This window comes from Amphiprion ocellaris, chromosome 17, assembly GCF_022539595.1.
Source record: "Amphiprion ocellaris isolate individual 3 ecotype Okinawa chromosome 17, ASM2253959v1, whole genome shotgun sequence".
Classification (NCBI taxonomy): Eukaryota; Metazoa; Chordata; class Actinopteri; family Pomacentridae; genus Amphiprion; species Amphiprion ocellaris.
The window spans coordinates 23,677,795-23,703,544 of record NC_072782.1 but is presented as its reverse complement, the minus strand read 5'-3'; the positions used below and the strand labels follow the sequence as shown (position 1 = coordinate 23,703,544).

General features: G+C 37.5%; 2 protein-coding genes across 2 annotated transcripts in view; both read right to left on the bottom strand.

The window, feature by feature from the left end:
- Nucleotides 1-14,179, bottom strand: part of scai (suppressor of cancer cell invasion) — a 34,370-nt gene extending 20,191 nt beyond the window's left edge. The window contains exons 1-2 of the mRNA XM_023284361.3: nucleotides 13,848-14,179; nucleotides 11,349-11,473 (exon numbers count right to left, since the gene is read on the bottom strand). Of these exons, the coding sequence (XP_023140129.1) occupies nucleotides 11,349-11,455 (107 nt within the window). The 5' untranslated portion in view covers nucleotides 11,456-11,473; nucleotides 13,848-14,179. The remainder of the gene's footprint in view (nucleotides 1-11,348; nucleotides 11,474-13,847) is intronic.
- A 3,170-nt stretch (nucleotides 14,180-17,349) lies between these two features.
- ppp6c (protein phosphatase 6, catalytic subunit) lies at nucleotides 17,350-23,484 on the bottom strand. Its single transcript, XM_023284359.3, has 7 exons — nucleotides 23,319-23,484; nucleotides 22,078-22,173; nucleotides 20,878-20,943; nucleotides 20,387-20,528; nucleotides 20,223-20,302; nucleotides 19,093-19,302; nucleotides 17,350-18,980 (listed from the first exon to the last, which is right to left on the bottom strand). The coding sequence occupies exons 1-7, from the start codon at nucleotides 23,391-23,393 to the stop codon at nucleotides 18,732-18,734; spliced, it is 918 nt and encodes a 305-aa protein (XP_023140127.1). The 5' UTR covers nucleotides 23,394-23,484; the 3' UTR covers nucleotides 17,350-18,731.
- Nucleotides 23,485-25,750: the final 2,266 nt, after the last annotated feature.

Below are 25,750 nucleotides of genomic sequence, written 5' to 3'. Positions count from 1 at the left end.
AATAAGAAAAATAAGAAAAAGTTCAATAATATCAGAAGGGAAATTCTTTTGTTGCAGGTTGTGGAAAACTGCATTATAAAAATAGTTTCAAAAAAAAAAAAAAAAGTAGAGTTCGACAGAAAGAAAAATTCTATACCTGGATGGCCACAGGAAAGAATGACCCTCTGCAGCTTTTAGTAGAGCGTTTTTTTCTTCCTGCATGTTCTCCTCAGGCCAGCAAGAACATCTGGCAGAGGGTGGGAGGGACTATCAAAAAAAATATTTTAAAGACGGATATATATAGGAAAAATGCTGCCTTCTTTATGTAGATCCCTGTCTTACACTATGTGTGCTAGTTCATATTTTATTTAACTTCAGTGAAATCCATGCAAAGTACTATTTGTCCAAGTATATATTCTCCAAACTCATAGCAGTAATGTTATTCAAAAAGTCATCCTCATTGGTCCAGTGGCAACCTGGCCTGACGGAAAAAATCTTCTGATGCATGTATGTGTCGCATTTTATGGTCAGGAGAAGACTCTTCATTTAAGGCTATTATTGCAATGTTTAGTTTACAGTAATATCTGGGTTTAAATGCATGCTCAGCAATTGGTGTAAAAGCTGTGATGACTAGAACTCATTGTGAATGAAATGAAAAGGCAAGAAGTGTTGTTTCCCAGTTTCACATTAGTCTGATTTGTGTCCTGTAAAATAGATGCTTTGAGCCTATGACCAAGTCATTCTGTAAGTGATGCAAATATGACGAGAATGCAGCGTCAGGTCTGACTAATGCACCACATACTCAATGTGTCACTTTCAGCTCACATCACAACAAGCAGAATGTACCCAAATCAAGGTGACAGTGTACACAACATGAGGGCAGTGGATGAGTGGGTGGATCTATCTCATCAAGAGTTGCACTGATATGACATTCCATGGCCAATGATGACTGACAGTTATCTGATTGTTGTGGCCGATACAATATGATAATCAAGAATATTCTTTTCAATACAATTTGTAAAGAGGAAAACAGGTACATATATTATTGCAGTGATAAGTTTAGTTTTGTAATCCAATGTCCTGTGTCATCATCCTCTCCTCTGTTAGGAAGCTATTTTAACCTTTAACCGCAGAGTTTGCAAGTCTTTTTGTCTTTCAATGTATGGAGTGAGGTTATAGAACGGGTTGGAGGTGACGCTCAAGCATCGTCCAAGCACGACCCAGTTTAAAAAGCAGTACAAAAATATGGTTTTCACAGGGTACAGGGAGGAGGAGGGGCTTTGACACGGGTACATCACTGATCATTTAATATTTGTTTATTGATATTATTTATTTTCTATCTATGTTGTTAGTAACTATGTACATAAATAACTATGGGAGTTGGGTACTAAGTGACTGATGGTCGAGATGGAGAAGGGATAGGAGGAAATAAGCTTATGCTTCATCCTACTCCTTTTCGGATGTGTTATTTTTTGTTTGGTTTTATGTTTGTTTGGTTTTTTGTGTTTTGTTTTGTTGTTGTTTTTAATATTTTGATTTGTTTCTGTGGGTTTTTTTCCCCCTCACATGTCCAAAATAAAAATATTAATTCATTCAGAGTTTGAGTATTCGGAATAAAAACTACAGGTATCAACCAAGACATTTTGATCATGTGTAATTACACTGTGTCCAGTAAAAAAGTTCCAACTATATGCAACATCATTCTGTCCAGTGAAATAGTAATAGCTATAGCTATAGCTAATAGCTAACTGTAATAGCTGCAGATATCTCAACGTTATTATGACTCGTGTGAATTGTTGTGCATGACGCTACTGATAGAAGGCTCCCCATTGAACAGTGGTCCAGCAAAGCTTTTGAACAGTGTTAGCAGAAGTGATGGCAGCTGCTGTGGTGGATAAGATCGCTAAAAAAATCTAAACTGTAATATCTGTAATTACACTGTGACAGGTTCAAATTTAATTTAACCCTCGTGTCGTCCTGCAGGTCAAAATTGACCCGTTTTAAAGTTTGAAAATGTGGAGAAAAAAAAATTTTCACAGTGAAACTCCTGATGTCCACATTTTCAACATTTTTGGGAAGTCTTTCAACATTTTTTGGTGGAAAAAAAAATGGTAAAAATGTTTCTTTAAGAACATTTTAACTGATATATGTAATCACTTTAGATGTTTTTAGGATTTTTTTGGAAGATTTTTACTCATTTTTTGAAAATATTTACAAGAATTTTCTTGCCAAATTTGGGGGATTTTTTAAAAATAGAAATTTTAATAGAAACTTAAGGAATTATTGGAATTTTCTTCCTGAAGGTTTTTTAAATTTTCAGAAATTTGGGGAATTTTTTTTTGCTGAATTTTTGGATTTTTTTTCAGACAAGGAAACAATATTTTTTGGTGCTCGTAAATGAAGACAACAGGAGGGTTAAGACATTTAAAAAAGGACAATGTGGACAACTTAAATTATGGTGGATCAAAGATATCTAGAAGTCGAATGGTGAGTAGTTGGAATTAAACCGTACAGATCTGAAACTAGACTTACAACTAGTCATAATTCAGTTGCAGATATCCACAATTCAGATACATAAGTGGAATTTTAGACATTTCTAATGGCAACGCTCCAACACATGAACGCTAAAAGTGCCGTCATTTGTCCTGTCAAAGAATAACAATGTAGATATTGTAAATGTTCTTTTTGACTACAAGGAATTGAACTAGGGATATCTGCAATAAATATCCAGTGTATTAATATTAAAACAGATTTCCATATCCTCTTCACAAATGTAAAAACACTCTCTGCTGGCACTGGAGGGAGAGACTCAAAGTCAACAAGAATTAAACTAAAGTTCAGCCATATAGCGTATTAAGGGGTTAAACTATTTACTGCAGTTACTGTTTGTTTTTAACTTGTTCACAAAAATTTTTTAAGGTGCTTCTTATTGTATGAAGTAGAAATCATGCAAGTGTTGTGCGTGAAGCTAGGCAATAAAGCCAAAAAATGTAATTTTTTTCATACTAATGGAAGGTACACAGTTTCAGTAAATTTATTCCTCTTTCAATATCCCTCAGACATAACATGATTCGCAACTATCATTTTTAAAACTCAAACTATAAACATTTTTCCAGTAACTCAGCCTATAAGTGTAAGACCAACAACAACAGCAATGACAAAAATCTACATTCACAAGGTTAACCTTTTATGTACCACAGACATTTTGAAGAAAAACACTGGAAGCAGCTAAACAACAAAATACATGCCTGTTGCGTAAAATATTTGCAGGAGGATTATTCACGTTTGGAATCAATTGTTTTTAGTATCCTGTTAAAGGTAGACCTTCCCACTGTGTGAATGGGTGCCATGTCTTCTCTGACAAATAGTAATATTTCTGTCATTTTCACTGGCGCTCTGTCTCGTTCTCCTGGGTGACACTGGAACGTGACGCTGGAAATATCAGCTGCTTTTTTGTCCTGTGGTTTGGAATTATGGCAGGAACATGAAAACACAAAGACACGCCGACTTCTCCACTGCTACTTTAGCCTTACCAGGTGAAACACATTTGGTTCGAAGCAACTTTTTCTAAAAATTTACACAGTGCTGTGGTCCAGTTGGTGGCGGACTTTGTCATCATCAAATGCTGCTGAAAAAATAAGTGTGTTTGACCATCGAAACGTACACTACAAGAACTAGCAAATCCCGCAATGGTACTGCAAGTTCTGGAAAAAATGTTTTTATTAAAATAGTAACACTCAATTAACTGTCTAATTTTTCTGCAGATATTTTGACCACCATTATTCACACATCTCCAGTCTAATCTAATCTAATCCAATCTCATCTGTGAAACATTTTGTGCATCCATCTATCAGTCTAGCTCAAAGCCTTGTGTTTTTCTCTGTCAGTACTGTCCGGCTTGGCTCACTAGCAGATGACAGGTTCACCAACTCAGCAGGAAACTCCTGTTACTCCAGATGGCCAGTCTGTCTGTTTACATCCCACAGTCTTTCTGAGCTTGTTGTGGTATCCACTGTAACAATATCAAAAGAAAAACATCGAAAATGCTGAATCATTTAAAATGTTAATTAACAATCAACTGAGGACTTGACTTAAGCTTAAAAGTAAAAAAAAAATAAATAAATAAAACAGCCTTCTACTTTTTTTGGACTATTATTCAATTCACCTTCCAAAATCTCAATCCGAACAGCCTCCAGAGGCCAGTTTTTAAAAGGTGCATTCAAAAAATCTCAGGCTACAATCATTTCCTGAGCTGGAAAATGAAACAAATAATGATATTATTTTTTCCCTATTGCTACAAAGGAACACAGAGCTGTTCCAGTTTACGAGGGAAAGTCTCTCCATGCTCTAGTCCCACCTTGATAGCTTGCTGCTCTCTCAGCAGGTCAGATGGCTCTACCTGAAACTCTGGTAGATCACAGTACCATGCAAAAACATGGTAGATTAACTGGTATTTCAGTTATCAAATTTATACTGAATATATCTCTGATAAAGTAGGCGTTATAAAATAAAGGCTCATTTTAGACTTGGAGGAAGAAATTGAGAACTGTTTCCCGAAATAGAGATCATGGATCAAAATGTGCTACATGTTATAATGAATTCTTTACTAGGCAGAATGAAGGCATGGAAATTTCTCTACTCAAACTAAAAGACTTTTGCTTTACTTTCAAACACAGAAAAACAAAACTATACACAAATAAGTGAAATTTCCAGGTGTGAAGTAAAAACAACCCAGTTTAGAACTTTCACAAGACAAAATTCACTATTCATTACTAATAATAAAGGGGGTCACCAAAACCAAAAGAGATTTACTAGCAAAAATATGCTTATAACTGGAAGCACTGTTCAAAGAAATGTTTTCATAGATGTGTCAGTGAGATAGTCAGTGAGTCTGTTGAAGTCAATGTTCAGCTGTGGCTCTCTGATAAACTGGCTAGGCCAATATGTCAGCTGATGTTAAATTACTGCAGATCATCTGGTAAAGTTGACTGATGAGCCTTTTAAAAACTGACAGGTTTCCATCCAAATAGAAGTACATTACAGTACAGAAAGCACAAAAAATGTGTGTTTGCACACACACAGGTTCCACAACCATGAAAAGTTTGTTCAGCAAGATAAATAGTTGGTGGCAACTGTCCACCTAAAGATGAAGTCACAATGAGATGACATCATTAAAAGAGCTCCAGTCAAAGCTCAAACAAACTATCATGAAGCATTTATGTCATGATATATTCACAAAATGTTTTTTTTTCAGTGCATATTGCTTGAATCTGTACACCAACCGCTCCACAACAGCCAAGCTTAAAAACATCCCAGTCAAAAATGTGAACACACCTTCTCACTTAAGAGTTTCTCTTGAAATTTTCTGTTTTCTTCACTGTATAACAAAACTGCAGACATGGAATTATATAATAGATTCCTCATAGTAGCCACTGTTTGCCTTGATGACACATCTGCACAATGTTTTCAATTTCTTAATCACATTCATGTGGTCTTCGGCTGGAATGATTTGGAATTAACAAGTGAGCCTGATCAAAAGTTATAGTTGGAATTTCTTGCCTGCTTAATCCGAGACCATCTGTTTTACTGTATGTAAAATAGTCAGTCACAGTAGTGATTCATGTTATGGCAAGAATAGCTCAGCTAAGTATAGAAAAGAAACATCCCATCATTACTTTAAGACATGAAGGTCAGCTAGTTTAAAACATTTTAAGAACTCTGAAAGTTTCTTCAAGTGCCAAAACCATCAAACTCTGTGATGAAACTGGCTCTCATGAGGACTGCTCAGGGAAAGAAAGAGCAGGACTTCCCTCTGCTGCAGAGCAGAACTTCATTAGAGTTAGCAGCCTAAGAAATAACCAATTAAGAGCAGCTCAGGTTATAGGCCACATCAATGCAGAGTTCAAGTAGAAGACACATCCCAACATCAGCTGTTGGGAGGAGACAGTGTGAATCAGACTTTCATGGTGGAACTGCTGTAAAGAAATCACCACTAAGAGAGACCCAGAGAAATCTAATTATCATTTAACATTTTTACTACAGAATTCTGTATATGTTGTTATTTCTGAGTTTTGATGTTTTCAGTTTTATTCTGTAACGTAGCAAATTGTAAAACTAAACAAATCCCCTGAATGAATAGCTGTGTCCAAACCTGTACTGTATGCCAGTATACGTTATAATTACTTGAATATTCTATAAAACAAAAACTGTATGATTGGTGTCGAGATTGTTTGTTTATCTGGCGTGTTATGTTAAGCTGATATATAATTGCTGGATTATTTCTAAACTCCCAAATATCAATGTCAAAGGGTTGTTTGGCATCACTATTGGTTTGGTTGTACATACCGTGAATAAAATAGCACTATCTAGTTTTGTGCTCTTTGCACATGTCTCTGTCTAGATAATTGCCTTGGTGTGTTCAGATGAATACAGTGTGTAAGATGCTAAAGGAGTATGATAATGGCCAATTTTGAACAATACCTTAAGATCAGCTCAAAATGACCAAAGATCTTGACAACAGTTGCCAAAAGGAAGTCAGATGTGCCTTCAAAGTCTAGGGGCGCACAACGTGTCTAATGTTCCCCGGTAGTTTGATGAAGCTGAAATTTACAAATGCTCTCTGGATGCATGACATGCAGGCTCTCAGGACCCGCTACAATTTGCCGATGTTCCCTAAACGCTTCATGTGCATTCAAAGACGCTAAAATTTACCAAAGCTCCCGAAACATCCCACATGCATCAACACTACTACTAGACAGCTTTGCATAGAGAAACCTCTGGTCTCCACTCACTTACTGCGTGCTCTGAGACAGGTGCATGACCAAAAAATTGTTTAAAAAGAGTCAATTTAGATCTGATTTAATTGACCTGCCTACCAGACACTTCCACATGCACTCTGACCTGCTAAATTTCAGGGGGGCCAATGCGACTAATGAAAATGTTTAGTTACAATGGACAGATTATTGGTTGCGTGTGAGAATGAAATGGTTGCACTCTGGAGCCCTGAAAGAGCTATCAATAATTTTAAAAATATATATAAATAGGGGACAGAATAGAAACAATACAAAAGTAAGAAAAGGAGGAAAATAATGGACACAATGGGAAACCAAAAAATGCAGGAAAGAATGAATCCACCAACAGACCAACTGTTATTATTCAATGTTCAGAATGTCATGGCAATAAAGTTTGAGATGGCAGTGTATAACTGTGCTACTGGAGCACCAATCAGAATACAGCTAATCACAATTACCCTATATATAGTGTAAATAGGTCAGTGATGCTCAGCTGATAATTGCTTCTTTTATATAATCGCATGAAAAAAGGTTTCAATTTCCAGATCAGGAAAGCGGTAAAAATAGCCATATGAGTTAATTTCATGTCATTGATGCAGACATGTTGCCCATCTTACATAACTGCTGTTATATTTACCAAGATTGTTGTCTGAAGATGATGTGTCCACTGAAGATGGTTATGTTGTTATTTGTCTTCAGGAATGTTTTTAAATAAATATGTTGGGGAAAATAAACATTTTTTAAATTAATAATTAGGCTTCTTAAATTATTGGTAGTTCAAACAACACTTAATCACATTTTCTACATTTAGTGTTTCTTCATGGAGACCTAAGACTTTTTAAAAAATCTTTAAAACTGTCCTTTCCTGCCATCTGTTTGGTCAACAGTCAGTTCTAGCATCTTTGTGAGTGTATACATACAAATATAATTTTAAAAAATATATGTAAGAAAAGCATGTTGAGATGTTTTCAGATGTTCTCAAACCCTGAGACAGGCCTGCAGTCAACCTTTCATACTGCAGCTGTGACCTCCATCAATCAGATTGTCATGCACTAGCCTGGCTGGTGAGCCAAATAAACAGAGCATATATAGTCTGCAATTCAAGTACTATTTTTTCCCCCAAAATTTTAAATCTGTGAACTTCGCCAAGTACAAAAGGCGCACCATGACAGAATGAATGAATTTTACTATGACCGTGATAAATAAAGTACAGTAATTCGGAAATCATGGGTCACGTCATGGCGAATACTCAATCCACTCAGTATCGTCAGTGACCTACTGATCAGGCCTATAAGACAGGCTGTGTTGTTTTTATTGTCCAGTTGAAAATAATTGCAAAAAATAACTCTATCTGCATTTATTTTGGCAAACAAAGGCACTAAAATAATGTAAAGGTTATTACCAGGATTGCTACTGTGTGGCTTGTCCACTAGAGAACAAAGCGCCTCAACTGCTAACAGGATGCACACAGAATGCATCACAGCTCAGCTGACCACTGCAGAGTACAACACCTGGCAAAAATTATGGAATCGCTACTCTTGGAGGATGTTCATTCAATTGTTTAATTTTGTTGAAAAAAAAAGCAAATCACAGACATGCCACAAAACTATTTTTATTACTCCGCCAAGGAACGCGGCGGAGTTAAGTGGCGATTGGCATCGGTTTGTCTGTCTGTCTGTCTGTTAGCAACTAGATAATTATTCAAAAACGGACAAACGGATTTGGATGAAAGGTCAGGAATGCCACAAGGACAAACTGATTGGATTTTGGCAGTGATGTGGCTTATAGTCTGGATCCACAGATTTGTTTCTTTATCATTGTGAGATAGCATCACAGCATCACTGTAACTATGACAAGTGAACACTACATCAGCTGTCTGCTGACGATAACATGATTGCAGTTCTACTACAAATCGACTACTGCGGACTGATTGGGACTTATCCATCGGAAATGATACAAGGAACAATTGCTTAAACTGTGGGGGTGTTTCCGAGTCCAATCAATTCCTGCCGCCCGCTACATGATTAGGTCACACGGTTCAGTATCCGTACATAACGTACACATGCACAATACACGCCTGTGCTCAGTGCAAGGTCATTTTGTTTGTGGGCACATCTATATGAAATGGCCACATTCTATGTTGCCGTGATTAATGATCATCAATAACTAATAAACGAATGCTGTATTTCTAAAAAAAATGCTGCATTGCTGAGAATGCCATATGGGGGATGAACAGCCTTAGTGGACTAATGCGCTCTCTGAGTGCTTTTCTAGTTCAAAATGCCGACATTCTGGCTTTCAGAAACATTGAAAAAAAGAAAATTGTTGTAGTCAGTCACAATTGCTTTTGTTAGATCAAGAAGAAGAAAAAATATGGACTCACTCAACTCTGAGGAAAATATTATGGAATGATGATAAAAACACTGCACTATTAGTACTTTGTTGCACCACCATAAGCTTGAATTCTCTGAGGCACGGACTTAACTATTGACAAACAGTATTCTTCATCAGTCCGGCTCCAACTTTCTCTCATTGCTGTTACCAGATCAGCTTTGCAGGTTGGAGCCTTGTCACGGACCATTTTCTTCAATTTCCACCATAGAATTTCAGTTGGATTGAAATCAAAACTATTTGCAGGCCATGCCATTGATATTATATGTCTTCTTGAAGGAAAGTTTTCACGTTTCTGGCCCCATGACAAGATGCATTATCATTTTCAAAAATGATGTCATCATCACCAAACACCTTTCAGCTGACAGAATAAGAAAAGTGTCCAAAATGTCAATGTAAACTTGTACATTTATTGAAGATGTAATGACAGCCATCTGTCCTGTGCCTTTACCCAATATGCAGCCCCATGTCATCAATGACTGTGGAAATTTGCATGTTTTCTGCAGGCTGTTGTCTTCAGAAATTTCACTGGAACGGCACCAAACAAAAGTTCCAGTATTATTACTTTGTCCAATGCAGATTTATGATTCATCATTGAATATCACTTTCATCCAGTCTTCCACAGTCCATGACTGCTTTTCTTTAGCCCGCTGTAGCCTTGTTTTTTTTCTGTTTGGGTGTTAATGATAGCTTTTGTTTGGCTTTTCTGTGTGTAAATCCCCTTTCCTTTAAGCGATTTCTTACAGTCCAGTCACAGACATTGACTCTAGTTTCTGCCCATTTGTTCCTCATTTGTTTTGTTGTTCATTTTCTGCTTTCAAGACATATTGCTTTAAGTTTTCTGTCTTGACACTTTGACGTGTTCCTTGGTCTACTAGTATGCTTCCCTTTTACAACCTTCCCATTTTGTTTGTAATTAGTCCAGTTTTTAGACACAGCTGACTATGAACAACCAATATCTTTTACAACATTCCATGATGGTTTTACCCTCTTGAACAAGTCTTATAATCTTCTCCTTTGTTTCAACGGACATCTCTTGTGTTGGAGCCATGATTTATGTCAATCCGCTTGGTGCAACAGCTCTTCAAGGTGTGAGCTCTCTTTTTTAATTGCAGATTGATTAGCAGATTTAATATGATACAGGTGTTAGTTTTAGAACTGCAAATTATAGGGTGATCCCATAATATTTTCCTCAGAATTGAGTGATTCCATATTTTTTCCTCTGTGTGATCTAAAAAAAAAAAACAATTGTTACTGACTACAACAACTTTCTTTCTTTCTTTCTTTTTTTCAATGTTTCTTAAGGCCAGAGTGTTCACATTTTGAACAAAATAGTTTTATGGCATGTCTCTGATTTGCTTTTTCTACATAATTAAACAACTGAATGAACATCCTCCAAGAGTATTGACTCCATAATTTTTGCCAGAGATTGTAGATCAGAGTTAAGGTTTGTGGATCTGTCTCATTTTCACATGTAATATATTAATGATAATGAACCATGCCACCTCATTTCTAAGTTTGTATAACCTGAATAACATAACTGTATGAAAGCAGTCCATATATGCACCTAAAAGCAAGTTGAATAGTCTTGGCTACAGCATGTTGACAAACTTGACTGTATTTGTGAAACAGTCCCTAAGACAGTTCTAGCCAGTAAATAAATAAAAGCTATACCATTTTCTCTTTCATCAGTATCTGTAGATTAGAATTTAATTAGACACAAAGGGACTTGTGCTACTTGCTAGTCAGTTACAGCTAGTGCATTGGAAACCCATGTTGTTCACTGACACTATTGTACTAATAGTTTGTCTCAAATATTATTTTTTAACAATAAAACTAGTTTCTTTTTACTAAAAACATGTAAGGGATTCCCATCAAAAATCTTAACTGTAATTTTTTGGCCAAAAGCAGATTATTAGCCATTTGGTCAGACTCCAGTACAGCGCAGACCAGGACAGGACACAGACTCCAGTCATGCATGTCAAAATGCACTACGTACCCACCTACCACCCTGAACTCCACTGTTCCTGCACTGGTACTGAATGTTGCAGAAATGTCCAATGCAAACACACTTCAGGCTCATTCCGCTCCTTTTCATAGCATGTTTTCCCCACACGCAGCCAATAAACCAAACGTGTCATTGTAAAATGCACCAGATGGAAGACAACAGAGTGAGTTAAAACTTACCGTAGCCCATTGAAGAGTTGTTTGGATTTATCCAGGAGATAGCAGAAATCGGTGACAGTCTTCCTTTCGCCTAATGGAATATCATCCTCGGTCTCAGCTCCAGTCATGACACTGACTTTTCACACCTGATTAGAAACAAAAAGAAAAAGAATGTTGAGACGTACTGTTTTAAAAATACAGGAGAGTTCTGCAACCAAATACTGGAAACTGTAGCAATCACACCAAAGTGCCACCTGTACCAATGTAAACCTGTGACGTGCTAATATGCCTAACAAGAGACACGTGCAGTCACAATAATCTACTAATATTGACAATGTTGACATTCATATTCTTTTCACTAAACAGATTGCTGGTTGAAGATATCCAAGTGTCTCACAGGTGCCCTACTTCAATATGAACAGAAATAATAGACTATGGAGGAAGTGCGTCACATGGTCACCTTTTTTAGGTTGACCTGGGCTGTCCCAGATTTCATTCTCACTGTGGCTGCAACCTCCAGTTTGCTAAGATGGATGTGCAATCAGGTCAAGGCAGCACACAGTCAGGTCAGAGTGTTCATCTAATGCTGCGGCTTGTTAAAATCATTTACATTCAATAAAAAGTTTATTCTGCTATGGAAATGTCTGACTAAAGTGCTGTAGCTACTAGCCTTATGAGATAAGGTGAAAACGTGTGCGCTTATATACAGGACAGTGCAACGGTTTCAGGTGTTTTAGACATTTTGATTCTTATGCATCAAATAAATCCATCAGAGAGGCGCCTGATCAGTCTCACATTCATTCTGTAATAGGATATTTGGGCCAAACATACAGCATGTCATCAAGAGGAATTATCAGTAGGGCTGCCATTATTAGTCAGTTTATTGATTAATCTGTATCAATTTTGATAAACACATTTTTAAAAGCAGAAACACCTAAATGTTCCATGGTTCCAGTCTCCTGTGTGAATTTGCTATTTCTTTTTGCTTTGTAGTACTCTAAGCTGGTTATCTTTAGGTTTTGGACTGTTGGACAAAATAGGACATATGAATGTTCCAACTTGGACTGTAGATAACTGTATTAAACATTTTTGTGTCTGATATCTAACAAATGATTGATTCATTGAGAAAACAACTGGAAGATGAACTGAATAGTTTCAGTCCTTCTCTGCAGCCACAAGAAGGCCAAGGAGTCCTGCAACAGATGGTGCGTCCCCCATAGAGCCTGATCTAAACATCAAGGACTCTATCTGGAAATACATGAAGAGAGATAGGACACAGACAGCCTAAATCCTCAGAAGAACTGTGGCGAGTTCTCCAGGATGCCTTGAGCAACCTACCTACCAAGTCCATCAAAAACTGTGCCAACTGGACCAATGAGAACTGGTACCCTATATTATATGTTATGCCTTTTGCATGAAGTTTAGTAAAACGTAGTTGTGACGCAGGGGCTGCAAAGTGACTTGGTGCCTTACAGTTAGAAGATCCCCGGTTTGCATCCTGGCCTTGTCAGGCTTGTCCTGCAAACTCCATGCAGACAGACAATGAGATCTTTTACATGTTTCCCCTGTGCCCCCTGGGTTTTCTCAGGGTGCTCCGGCTTCCTCCCACAAAAACATGCTCAGGTTAATTGATGGTTCTAAGTTGCCCATAAGTGTGAATGTGAGTGTGATTGTTTGTCTCTATGTGTAGCCCTGTGATAGACTGGTGTCCAGTGCGTCCCCTGCCTTCCCCCTAAGTCAACTGGGATAGACTCCAGCCCCCCACAACCCTAATGAGGATGAAGTGGTGTATAGATAATGGAAGGAAAGATATTTCTGTCACAGCATTAATGCCTAAAACTTTTGCACAGTTCTTTATGATGGAGAGAAGGTTTTGTGCTGCCAGTCTGCTGTTGTTCATGTTCAGCCTGTCTGACTCCAGCTTACCTATCAGGTAATTATCAGCAAAGACTCTGGCGTGTGTTCATGTCAGTGTCTAAACTGACAAAAGATGCAGACCTGATTCCTACAGAATGGAGTATTCTGTCATTCCGTTGTAGACAAAGATTTCTTTGAATATGACCGTACATTTGTGGACGCAATGATAAGAAGAAAACACCTATAATGAGCGATAAGACAGAATAAATCCAAGACCTCTGACTGAAGGAGGCTTCACGAGAAGCATGTTAATACAAATACACATAAAAATGCCGACGACATGGTGAAGGGTCGCTGGTGTTTCTCAGTTATTAGCTATTTTGTAATATCGGTGGTTAGCTAATCAACTGTAATATAAACTAATATGAATTTACGTAACCAAGCTTAAATGGGCCGTAAGCTGCAACAATGCTAATTTCAGTGTATCTAACCCTCAGCCTTCTATCGTTCCCATTAAAGTGAGGACAGCATCCCGTGAACAAAACAAACCTGTGAATGCTAATGTGTGGATAACAAAGATAACCACCGGCATCCAGTGTGTCAGCTAGTGGAGGCAGCTCACCGAGGCTGCAGCGGCTCTCACCGCCTCTCGCTCGTTCTTACCTCGGCAGCCGGCTAACGGTGATGAACAGGACCACAGAGATGCTTCTCAAAAATCCGTGCAAAAGCCACGACGAGCTCTGTCGGTCAAGTGCGACTTTGTTGGCATCTCAGTGTGTGGAAGTGCCGCCGGACCGCCGTCTAACGAGCCCTGCGTGGACGGGACTGTCGTCTGTCAGAGCCTGGACGCTCCGAGTGGAAGGCTGTTGTCCAGTGACAGACCGAGAGAAGACAGCAGGGAGCCTGTGGGAGCCAGGAGAGGACAGTGTGGGGAGGACAGTCTCTGAGAGGACACACAGCCGCTGGCTCTGCTCCACTACTACAGGCTAGCTGCTGCCGGGTCAACCTTTTCAGAATAAAAGCCACCAAGGCTTTTTTTTTTTTTTTTTTTTTTTTTTTAACAGTAAATGACAATCAGTGCAATGCAATAAAACAAAGATAGGTATTATTATTTATATATTCATTTATTTTTATTTATCTACATGTAAAATTATTTTACATATCTGTATACATTTGTATATAACATAAACTGAATGTGACATACACAGCACAATAGAATAAATAAAGACTGCCATTATTATTATTATTTATACTAATGGTAATTTACCATAAATACACAATAATCGATACAAATTATATTGTATGAATATATAATTAATAATATTATAATAATAGTAATTATTTGATGTTTACATGCCATAGTATATAATCAGAATTAGTATCATACCATATGTAAAATGATTAATAATCGTTATTGTTCTTATTATTGTAGTATTTTCTAATAGTTGGGAAATAACATATAATTATTAGCTGTTCTTGATGACACTGTTATTATTGTTGTAATAATGAGTTATAATTGTTATCATTATTAATGGTGATTGTGTTTGCTTTACTATTGCATTAGTTAGGCAAATCTCTGTAATTAATAACACGTGGGTTTACACCTTAATATATACCATAGTGAAGTACAATTTAATTTTGTAGGATTTAATCAAATATGTAAAGTATTCTGGTATCACACATGAAATGACTTAACTGCAATGTTTAGTCCTTTTCAGTTACTTTTGTAATGCCATTCAAAATCCCTTTTACTGGATGACATTCTGGTACAGCAGCAGTTGTCTTAGATATGCTATATAAAAATGGTGTCTTGACTTACCTATTGTATCTTGGTTTTGTTGCATGTTTGCAATCTTATTCATATGTTGAATTTGTTTTCTAATGTGGCATTTGTTGCATTGTAAAGCACTTTGTAACACTGTTTTTGAAAGGTGCTATACAAATAAAGTAACTGAGATTATTCTGGCAAAACTTTACAGAACCATTTCTCTACAGTTGTTCCATCACAGATGCATTCTAACATCAGTTTTTATATGTAAATAATGAATCTGTTTGTCCATGTTTTATTGATTAAAGTATTATTAATCCTGCAATAGCAACAGATCTGCTGCACCTTTCCACTCTGAACAATATAATCTCAAAATGATTGGCAACAAATTCATCCAACAGTTTTATACTTCAGCAAATTCATCATCAGTCTCTACGACACAGGCACAGTAATGGCTGAAGAACCTTAAACAAAAGTGGAAGAGTTAGAAAGAGACTTCAGCAGACTGAAAACCCTAGCTGGTAGAAAAAAAAAGTCTCTTTGCCTTTTGCAATAACACCTACGGCCCCATCAGACTTAAAGGAAACCCTACTAGCTTACAGTACACCTCCACCTTCCCACTTCAACAGCTGTCACGTTTCCAGGGCACCAGTGTCATGACAGCACATTCAGGAGTGTCTCATATTCCTGAAAGTAGAGATGGGGAATTCAAAGGGAGCAAACATTTGGAGTCAGACACAGTTCAACCACTAAAGGATAAACTCAAACTGTGTAAAGAAAAAAAACAATACTGCTGCTGGACAGTTGAATGAGAAAAAAGAGGGCTTTTATAGAACAAGTGAAATTCTCAAAATGAATTATGCTAAATGAGGAAAGAGACAGAGCTGAGAGACAAACTGCTTATCAATCTAAGGGGAAAGTTGCTGAGGATGGAAGCCACAGAACGGTATCACTAAAATCAGAGACACAAGCTCACAGACTGACCCACAGACATTACCACAGGACAGTCTCACCAGTCCTCAAGCTATCAACTTCTCTGTCATGACCACCTGGGTGATCCTGACATCATCATCATCCACGACAACACAAATAAGCTGCACCACAAAGGCAGAGAATGTGGCGGAGGCTCTCATCCAAGGGCCTCAGACAGCACACAGAGAGCTTAAAAGGGCTACTATCAATCTCCACACAGCTGCCACAGACTGACTTCCCAATGGACTGGATCTACAATATAAACAGGATGATCATCTCCAACACCCCACTCTGACATGTTAACACCTGTAAGACCATGTCTACCTGGACCAGCTCCATGTCTGGACGTTTGCTGAAGATGAACAATAGTCAACAGAGTGTGTCTTAGTTCTACACCCCACCACAGACCCACTGCAGTCCAGCCATGGACAACAGAACACACCACTATCTAGCAGAACCCAAACAGCCAGAGGCCCACCCACAGCAAATCAGACAGGTTGTGCCAAGCCTGGAGAGCATATATCTGAAACAGCAAATGGTCTTAATGTACAGTCTGACTTGGTTCAAGCCATGCCATCCCCTCGGATGCAGCTACGCAAGGCAGATTTCACCCACTCAGACATCAGTGAGGTAGAGCAGCTGCTACAACTCATCTTTAAGCTTCTTGGGTGAAAAAACAGAAGATCAGAAGACCAAGCAGTGCTACTTGTCATGGACTTTCCTCCACAGTCACCAGACCTCAACCCCACTGAGCATTTGCAGGACACTTACAGAGAAAGACAAACACTCCTGACATGAAAAGAAGATCCTTGGAACATTGTTGCATCGTGCTGGAATAGCGTGCTTTATCAGCTGGAGTCCATGCAGCTCCAGTGCTGCTGTCACTGAAGAAAAAGGGAGCAAGTAAATATGAATATTCTGAACTTAATGGACATTTGTTAAGTTGTTCAACTCCTTTTCATGTTTTTGATAAAATATTTGGTATCATATTCTTCACATCTAAGACTATTGGACACCTACCCTCTTTTGTTCAGTGGAGTCTTCAAGGGGCAGTAGATTCATTTTAAATAACACTTCTGTTTTACTTGAAATTTGTAAGCAAAGATTGGGCAATTTTATCTCATTCTCAAATATTCAGCATATTTTTTTAGGCATGCATGTATTTGTATTTAATAAGTTTAGCATGTTTTCACGTTAATGTTATTTTTTCCTTTAAGTCATGGATCTCCATCAGCTCATTTTTATCAGATCCAGGTAAAACCATCAGATGCACAGGTTGGAAAGCAGAATCACTATGACCCCCCCATCATCCTGACACACCCATTGTAGCCATGTTGGAGCAGTCCCGCTGTATGGTCAGTGGTTCCGACTACATTAATTGGTTATTATAATAATGTGTTTGCAGTTCAAGTGACTACTAATCACGACTTAATGAATCATGTTTTATTCAATTACAAAACAGGAAACAAATAGAACTACTCTCTGCTACAAATACAACTACTGCACTGAGTTGCTCTAGAAAATGCACCTGCACTAGCAAAGTTCATTTCATAAAGAACTGATATTGCTAATAAATGCCACTGTTGCAGAAACACTTGACACTTCAGTGATGAGAAAATGCTGAATTAAAAGCCAGTTTAAGACAGACATTTGTGGATGTTTAACTTAAAAAAAAAACAACAATTAAAACTGTGTGCAGTGTAACAAGTTATTTTTAAAATGAATAAATAGAAAAGAAAATCTAAAAATGAGGCTGAAAAATGAAAACAGCCACTTAAGGCAGAATGGGCTCAATGGCTGCGTATACAGTAGATCAGAGCTTATTATTACAACAGTTATTACTTCTGAATTTAAGAAATATTTATGGTAAGAGGCCAACATGTAGTATTTGAAAAGGCAATGAGAAACTAAAATATGTATCACATCTCTCCTGTTCCAACTCACATTGGTTACCAGTGAAATGCCATACAATGTATTTTAATATCTATGTTTTTAAAGCTCTCAGTAGACTAGTAACACAGTCCATCACTGATATGTGAATTTCATATTCAGCCCCCAGGACACTCAACTCTTCTGCACCCACTCCATAGGACAGAGTCTTTTCTGTTGCTGCCCCCAGATTCTGAAAGTTTTCCATCCCACAAAGCCCTGTCCCATCACTGACAATTTTAAATCACTTCTAAGACCCACCTCTCTGCTTGTGCTTTTAGTTCATTCCATTTGCCCCTTTAAGTCCAGTCTTTACATAATTTTACAGTCCTCTTATGTTTTATCTGCTGCTGTCTCTACTTACATTTTATCACTTTACTTCATGCAGCTTCTATTTTAACATTGCCATGTATTACTCCTTTTGTTAATCATTATTACCTCTGCTACCTTGGTTATTATGTTTTGTGTTCTCTTGTTTTTCTCAGTCCCATTCTTACCCGGAAAGTACGTAGTTGTTTCTAAATGTTCTGTATAACTAAAAGTGATTTGACTTGGAAGTTTACTTAATATGTATGATTAGCATTTACCACTCATTTTAAATGTTTTATTTGCTTCACTGGGATACATAACATCAAAATCAGGCATCATCCCATTTAAAATGTAAAGAAGATTAAAAGTATGGTTTTCTTATTGGAGAAAAGAAGTTTTTCTCCTTCATGACAGAACAAAGTGAGAGTGGTGAAAACAAACTATAGCCTTGCTCCAGAACCCGAAAGAGCTCTTACTCCAGTAAATTTCTTAAAATATGTTGCATATAAATAAGTTTTGAAAGTTGAGATCTCCAGAAGATGGAGCAGAGAGAAAAGTGGCTCCTGTCATTAGAGGAAGTATGGTGTGGTTGTTCGGGGAGGTATCACGCGCTCAGAGTCGGGGACGGCGCGGAACAGCTTAGGCTCCCGTCTGTTGACGTCCTTGAAGACCATGATGGAGGCTATGTTCCCGCAGCGGTAGCAATAGTTGGGTGCTGACCACACAGTTACCAGCTTCTCGTCAAACATGAACTTGTAGCCTTCGTGAACCAGCTGGTGTGCACGGCAGATGAGCTTCAAGTTGTTGATGTGAACAAACTAAAAGAAACATGACAAATACTTTCATATCTGCAAGTACTGTTTAGGTTTAAATTATATGTCTCCCCCATTTTCTACTAATTACATTGCAAATGGTAGTGCGTCAGTGTACCTCATTGGTGACCTTGGAGCCAAACAGCCAGCCAGCACCACGTGGACTGATAGCCCAGGTGTCCACATCCTCTGGGTCTGACCACACAAGGTCACAGAAGGCTCCCTTGTGGGGAATCTCCTGGTTGCGTTCAATGGTTCGGATCTGGTCCAAAGTCTTGATATCAGGTGAAAGACCACCATGGACACATAGCACTTGCTCATCTATCAACTGGGAATAGAGTTTGAAATATATCATTAGAAAAGAGTCTAGTTCTGAAAATTGAAATGGACAAGTCATGTTACATTCGTAGCACTTCAGTGTGGAAGCTTGTACACCTTCTGTCAACTGTTTCACTACACCAGTTCACTTTGAAGAGGAAGAACATAGTTGCAGTCAAACAATGGACAGACCTGAGGCTGTTGACTTTATAACCATAAAAACATGACTGTTAAAACATCCATCCATCCATCCCTCCATCCATCCCTCCATCCATCCTCTATACGTCGCTTTATCCTCATTAGGAGTGCTGGAGCCTATCCCAGCTGACTTGGGGCGAAGTCACCCTGGACAGGTTGCAAGTCTGTCGCAGGGCTACTGTTAAAACAACCTTTTTAAAAAAAATGACAAAGTATACTACATTTTGTTACAATTTGCTCATAAGATGAGGTAGCATTAATGGACTGGTCAATCTACTGCTGTCATCTGTGTCTGTATACATGCCACCTATCTAAACCCTGGAACATGTACAATTGTGTATAATTGTTTTTAATGCTACTGCCTACTTAAAGCAGCATTTTTTGATTTAGGCCACTGGGGAGCTGATAAACTTCAGGGGTTTTAAACTGAAATAACAGAAAGACTGGAACCTGCCATTCAATATAGTGTCACGGGATTTCTTTGTTTGAAGAAAAAACTGCATACAATGCTTTCACAATTTTTTCATGATTCACGGTATTTTTAATTTCATGAATGAACATGAATCGTGTTAGAGACACTGCTGTTGATGCCATTCTTGTTTCTACAGGTTTTGGTCATTTCGCCTACAGTATCCTTACAGTGGAGCTGTTTCCACACCTGCCTCTACTTTTGACAGGCACAACAGGCATAATGTTATGAAACCATTGTAAAAGAATAATGAATGAACTTACAGCTGCCACAGTCAGCATGTCAAACACTTTTGTGCAGTACCGCCAGGCATTTGCGTTTCCATACTTAGTTTGACATTCATCTGAAAATAAGCAAAACATAAATGGTGATGTGGTATGAGCTTGCTGAAGAGAAAAAACATTAATAGTGATGTTAAAGTACCTACCATAAAAGCCGTACACTTGTGTTATCTGCCTGCTTTCGTGGTTTCCTCGTAGAAGTGTGATGCGATCTGGCCACTTTGCTTTTAAAGCTAGCAGGTGTGTAAATGTCTCCAAGCTATAATATCCTCTGTCTACAAAATCTCCCTACAGGAAAGAAAAGATGACATATCAAAAGATTGAAATATTAGATAGTCTTCTGTAAACAGTCTATCTTCATACATGAACAACCTGGGTACAGATACTTCAGTTTCTTTCAAGTGTAAGAAGAAATGTTTGATAAACAAGCAGCAGTGGAATATCAAAGTAAGAGGACTGACTAGATTGATATCTATTTGTGATAAACAAATCAGTGGACCTTAATCCAAAGATATACACACTTCATTTCACAACTATGGTTGGTGGATGTTTTGGCCATGTTAGCGGCAGCCTTTGTACTATTCCTGTATATTTAACTCAACTGTGACGTAGGTAAAGAAGTAAAGCTTTTGCTTACCATGAAAATGTAATTAGTGTCTGGAACCTGGCCTCCAGTTCTGAAGAGCTCACACAGATCATAAAACTAGAAAGGAAGCAACATTAAAAATGATCCATTGTTCTTGATCATTACTTATTTTATGAACATAAACAATAATAGGTCAAAAATAGCTCAGTGTTAGTAATGTGATAAACATTTATTAAACTCACTAGAATAGAATAGAATAGAATAGAATAGAATAGAATAGAATAGAATAACCACTTTTATTGTCAAGCAGAACATACACTAGCCGCCTGGTGCACATTTGAATGAAATTTCGTTGCAAAAACTCGCTATCAGACTGGTAAAACAAAACAAAACAAAAAAAAACAAAAGTGTGCAAAAAACATTTTCAATATATACATGTAAGACTATATATACACACACCTGCATGCATACACATCCGCACACATTAATTGCACAGTGCAAAAAAATAGCATCAGTATTGCACAGAGAGAAACATTATGCATTTAATACACTGTTATCTGTGAGAATGCAGCAAGAAATGGGTAATAAGAATTGAAGCCAAGGCAGAGTAAAAGTAGGACTGAGACCACTTATCACTTCATAAATAAATATGCAGTGTTTTTAAAAACACCCGCTAAAGTCAAAATCAAGTTGTTGTTTTTTTAAAATTCATAGCCCGTTCAAACTGTGTTTTTTTATATGCTGGAATGAAATTAGTAGTCAACAGAATGGCTCACCTTTGACTATCTCAAGAACACAGATTCAAACTTCGAGGTTTTCATACATAACAAACCAATTCTGTTAACTTGCAGGGTGGAGCTTTCTGTACCATTAGTTTTCTTCAGAATCAGTTTCCAGTTCCTCTAAGTATGGCTGAGCCATTCCAGCATTACAACTTGCCATGGTGTAGACAAGAGTAATAATACAGTCTGTAGTATTTCATCAGACTTGTAGATGAGCTTATGTGCTCAATTTCTTAATATCTAGCTTTGATACACATGGGTTTGCTTTGCGGTATTAAATCAATGACTGCTGTTCATGCCATTTATAAATGCAATGACATACAGACATTGTGTAAACCAATTAATTAACCAATTAATTTAAGCAACAATAAGTGGTAGTATTTTTAACAGGACACGCTAACATTTGGTTAACATTGAGGTCAATTTATCATGTTTGGTGGCATTAGATTAAGAATTCAGTCAGACCTACCTGACCATGAATATCTCCACATACAGTAACTGGAGTAGCAACTGGCTGAACGTTTGATTCTTCCAGCAGCAAATCACACACATAATCACATAGTCTCTAAAAAAGTAAAAGGTGACAATAATTAGTGGTCACAATCATCCAATTGGAAAACATCATCAAACAACCAGAACACTGAAAGATTACTCAGTAAATATTTTACTCCATCCATTTCTTTAACCTGTTCCCATAAATTGATTTAAAAATATGTGAAAGTTAAGTGTTGCAGTTTGTAGTAGTTTCAATTTTGATACAAAGAATTTCATTTCTAAAGCAAATGTGTATCAGTTACAAATGTCAGTTTATGTAATTTCTTTACAGACTATGCATCAACCCTAAAAAGTGTACAATATGTCAATCAAAATGACAAAACTACAAGTTTTACTTTATTACTTTGAATACAATTTGCTGCTAATACTTTCACTTACATATAAAATTTTCATGCAGGACTATTTTTTACATTGCTGCACTGTTACTTTCAGTCAAGTAAAGGATCTGAATATTATTTCCAGGTCTGGTAAAAACACGCTGGCAATAAAATATTAGGATTCCAAACTAGCTTGAACTAATCTATGGGCTTTAGTTTGTTTCTTAAGAATATTGCAGAAATATGAAACCAATTAATTGGGGAGGCAACTAATCTTGACGCTTTAGGAAAGAAAAAATCTCATCTCTGAAGAACAGATCTTGGTAACAGATGACATGAAAATCAGACACAGTAAGCTCTGGGTGTTTGTAGCAGGTTCTGGTTTCAGCCGTCCACAGTATTGCACAATCATTTCCCCCCCTAAACAAGTTAACCTTTACGTAACATTAAGTGGCAGACATTTGAATAAAAGCTGTAAGCAGGTAACCTATAGTGAGAGAAGGTACAACTACTAACACTCTACTAATGAGAGCGCTACCGTGCTTTCCAGATTTCCCACCATTACTGACTGCTAGCTAGCAGTACTGAGCGTTACGCTTCCTATTTGACTTTACTGGTCGCACTGACGGTTTCCGCCGAGTTTGTTAGCTCCTTATAATCTGCTACAACAGTAAAAATGACCAAAAACATTAACAACTCTTAAAGCCTCCGAGTGGTGTGTGTTGAAGTTAGGAGCCACGCGTGTTGGACAAACTTCGTATATTAAAACCGTTAGCTTTAGTTAGCCACTAGCGTTAATAAACCGCATCTCAGGTCAAAGTCATCCGCTTAGACTCACCTTTAGATCATTTTCAGGCAGATATTTGCAATGTCTTGCTATTTCAACGTACTTATCAAGGTCTAAAGGCGCCATTATCAAAAGGAGAAAAATGCTAATACAGTTAGCAAGCTAGGAGGTTCCTTTTCTTCTTCCTCTTCAGCGCTCCTTCATTTTCAACTTTCAGCACATGGTCAAGTCGCCTAAGGTGAACCTAAACATAACCTGGATAATCCTTCAAAATCGAAACTTTCACCGGCGAGACAGTCTCCTAGCAACGATGACTACCAAAATTAAATCAAAGACGTTTTAACTAAGCAAAAAAATAATGTATTTTACCACATATGCTCATTGTGGGAGCCGCTCAGTAGATGCTGACATCTGTAATTTTACTTTTATTTTGAAGGTGATATTTTAAAAGCATAGACTTCAGTCAACTTGACGTTCTCGTGAGTGCCGTCTGTTGTTCAGAATTCAGAGCGCCCCCTGCTGGTACCGAGATTGTCTCCTCCACAGTATACACGGAGAAAGACATATTCTTCCCAGTGGATGTGTATTTGCTTGTTTCTCTGATTTGTTAATTAGATTTTTTTTAATGTAGCTATCCCACTTGTATATCTAACAAAGAAAATGTGCACCCGCCAGCAAGTCATTGTTAAGATCATTTAATAATAGTTATAACAGCAGAGGGCAAGCCAGACTGAAAAACACAGAGCTCAGCCATTGACACGGTTGCCACTCACTGAGTTTAACGAGTTGAACGAATCGTTAAAAAAAAATTACTCTCCACAGCTTATTTATAGTGAACAAGTTCTGATATGAATATATGACACAGTGTCAACAAACACTGAATATTATAATCTTCAATAAGAAATATTTGTTAGACAGATTGTACAGTAATCTAGTATGTAGATGTTAACTGCCTTTCAGCCTATTGAATTTACATTTTTATATGTACAGTTCTGTTAATTAACATAAATGCTACTGCTTTGGCAATTCATCAGTAAGTGTTCCACGTTAATCTTGAGTGTGTAAATTAGTGCACCATCAAACTCCACCCAGTAATTAGACAGTGTTGTCACCTGTCTGAGAAGTTTCAAACTCAGACATCAAATCGTCAGCGCACAAAGCCAATGCATGATGAACTGTTTCTGTTATCCAGCATGAACCTGCATCTACTAGCCAGACATACGCTGTTGCTTCCAGACAGGACAGCTGCTGCTATTATTTTCCTTCCCATGCCAACAAAAAGTGATGCACAGACAGGTAAAGACAGATGAGCAAGACACCACTGGAGAAAGTCCGAAAAGGAGACAGGGAATCTGTTATTCCACACATTGGAGTGATGTAGTCTAGAGCGTAACCACAGAGTTAATGATTACTGCAGGAAGATTTGTGTTTGATTAGCAAATGGCTGTCTGGTTGAAGAACAAATAAGAATAGTTAAAGTACTATGGAAGCCAGTAAAAACAAGTGTTCCTTCTTTAAAAGACTGTTTAACTCTCCATCTTTTTCTAAATACAGATTTGAATGTTAAGATCATCCTAAATTCTTAGTTACTACTAGCTTGTTTCAAACTGTTTTACTAAATCTAATTCTACATTAAGGATCCCAGATATTAACATACACTACCGTTCAAAAGTTTGGGGTCACCCAGACAATTGCATGTTTTCCATGAAAACTCACTTTTATTCAGGTGCTAACATAATTGCACAAGGGTTTTCTAATCATCAATTAGCTTTTCAGCACCATTAGCTAACACAATGTAGCATTAGAACACAGGAGTGATGGTTGCTGGACATGTTCCTCTGTACCTCTATGGAGATATTCCATAAAAAATCAGCCATTTCCAGCTAGAATAGTCATTTACCACATTAATGATGGATTTCTGATTAAATTAAAGTTATCTTCATTGAAAAAACTGCTTTTCTTTCAACAATAAGGACATTTCCAAGTGACCCCAAACTCTTGAGTGGTAGTGTACATCCCAAATAATAACCAAACACAAAAATATCTCCAAAAAAGTCCTTTAAGTCAACAGAATCCAAATTCAAAGTTAGTGATGAAAGTCAAATTCTAATTCAAAAGTGTAAAAGTGTGAAAAAATTGCCTGAGTGACCCCAAACTTTTGAACTATAGTGTATATAACCATAGTTAAACAATGAAATTGAACTGATGAATGTTTGATTTGTGTCTTTTTTCTTTGCTTTTGTTTTGTTTTCTCCCAGGTGAGATAAGTTATCCCTTTGACTCTTTTATGACTGTCTTTTTAAAGTGAGGTGAGCATAGCCTCTGGTAAAACTTCTTCTTACTCTTGCATTAGTTTTTTCAGTCTGGTAGGTTAGACTTAGAGACTTCGACTTTATTTATCCCCGGAGGGAAATTCACTTGTTACACGCAATGCTTCTATTCTTGGCTATATGGGGCTATAAACCCTTGTGAAGAAAAGACCC

Excerpts from the sequence above, each read along its gene's own strand:
- ppp6c (XM_023284359.3), bottom strand. The coding sequence starts at position 23,393 with ATGGCGCCTTTAGACCTTGATAAGTACGTTGAAATAGCAAGACATTGC. Across the intron at positions 20,529-20,877 it reads ACACTAATTACATTTTCATG|GGAGATTTTGTAGACAGAGG; the intron begins GTAAGCAAAAGC and ends TCTTTCCTGTAG. Across the intron at positions 20,303-20,386 it reads ACAAGTGTACGGCTTTTATG|ATGAATGTCAAACTAAGTAT; the intron begins GTAGGTACTTTA and ends GCTTATTTTCAG.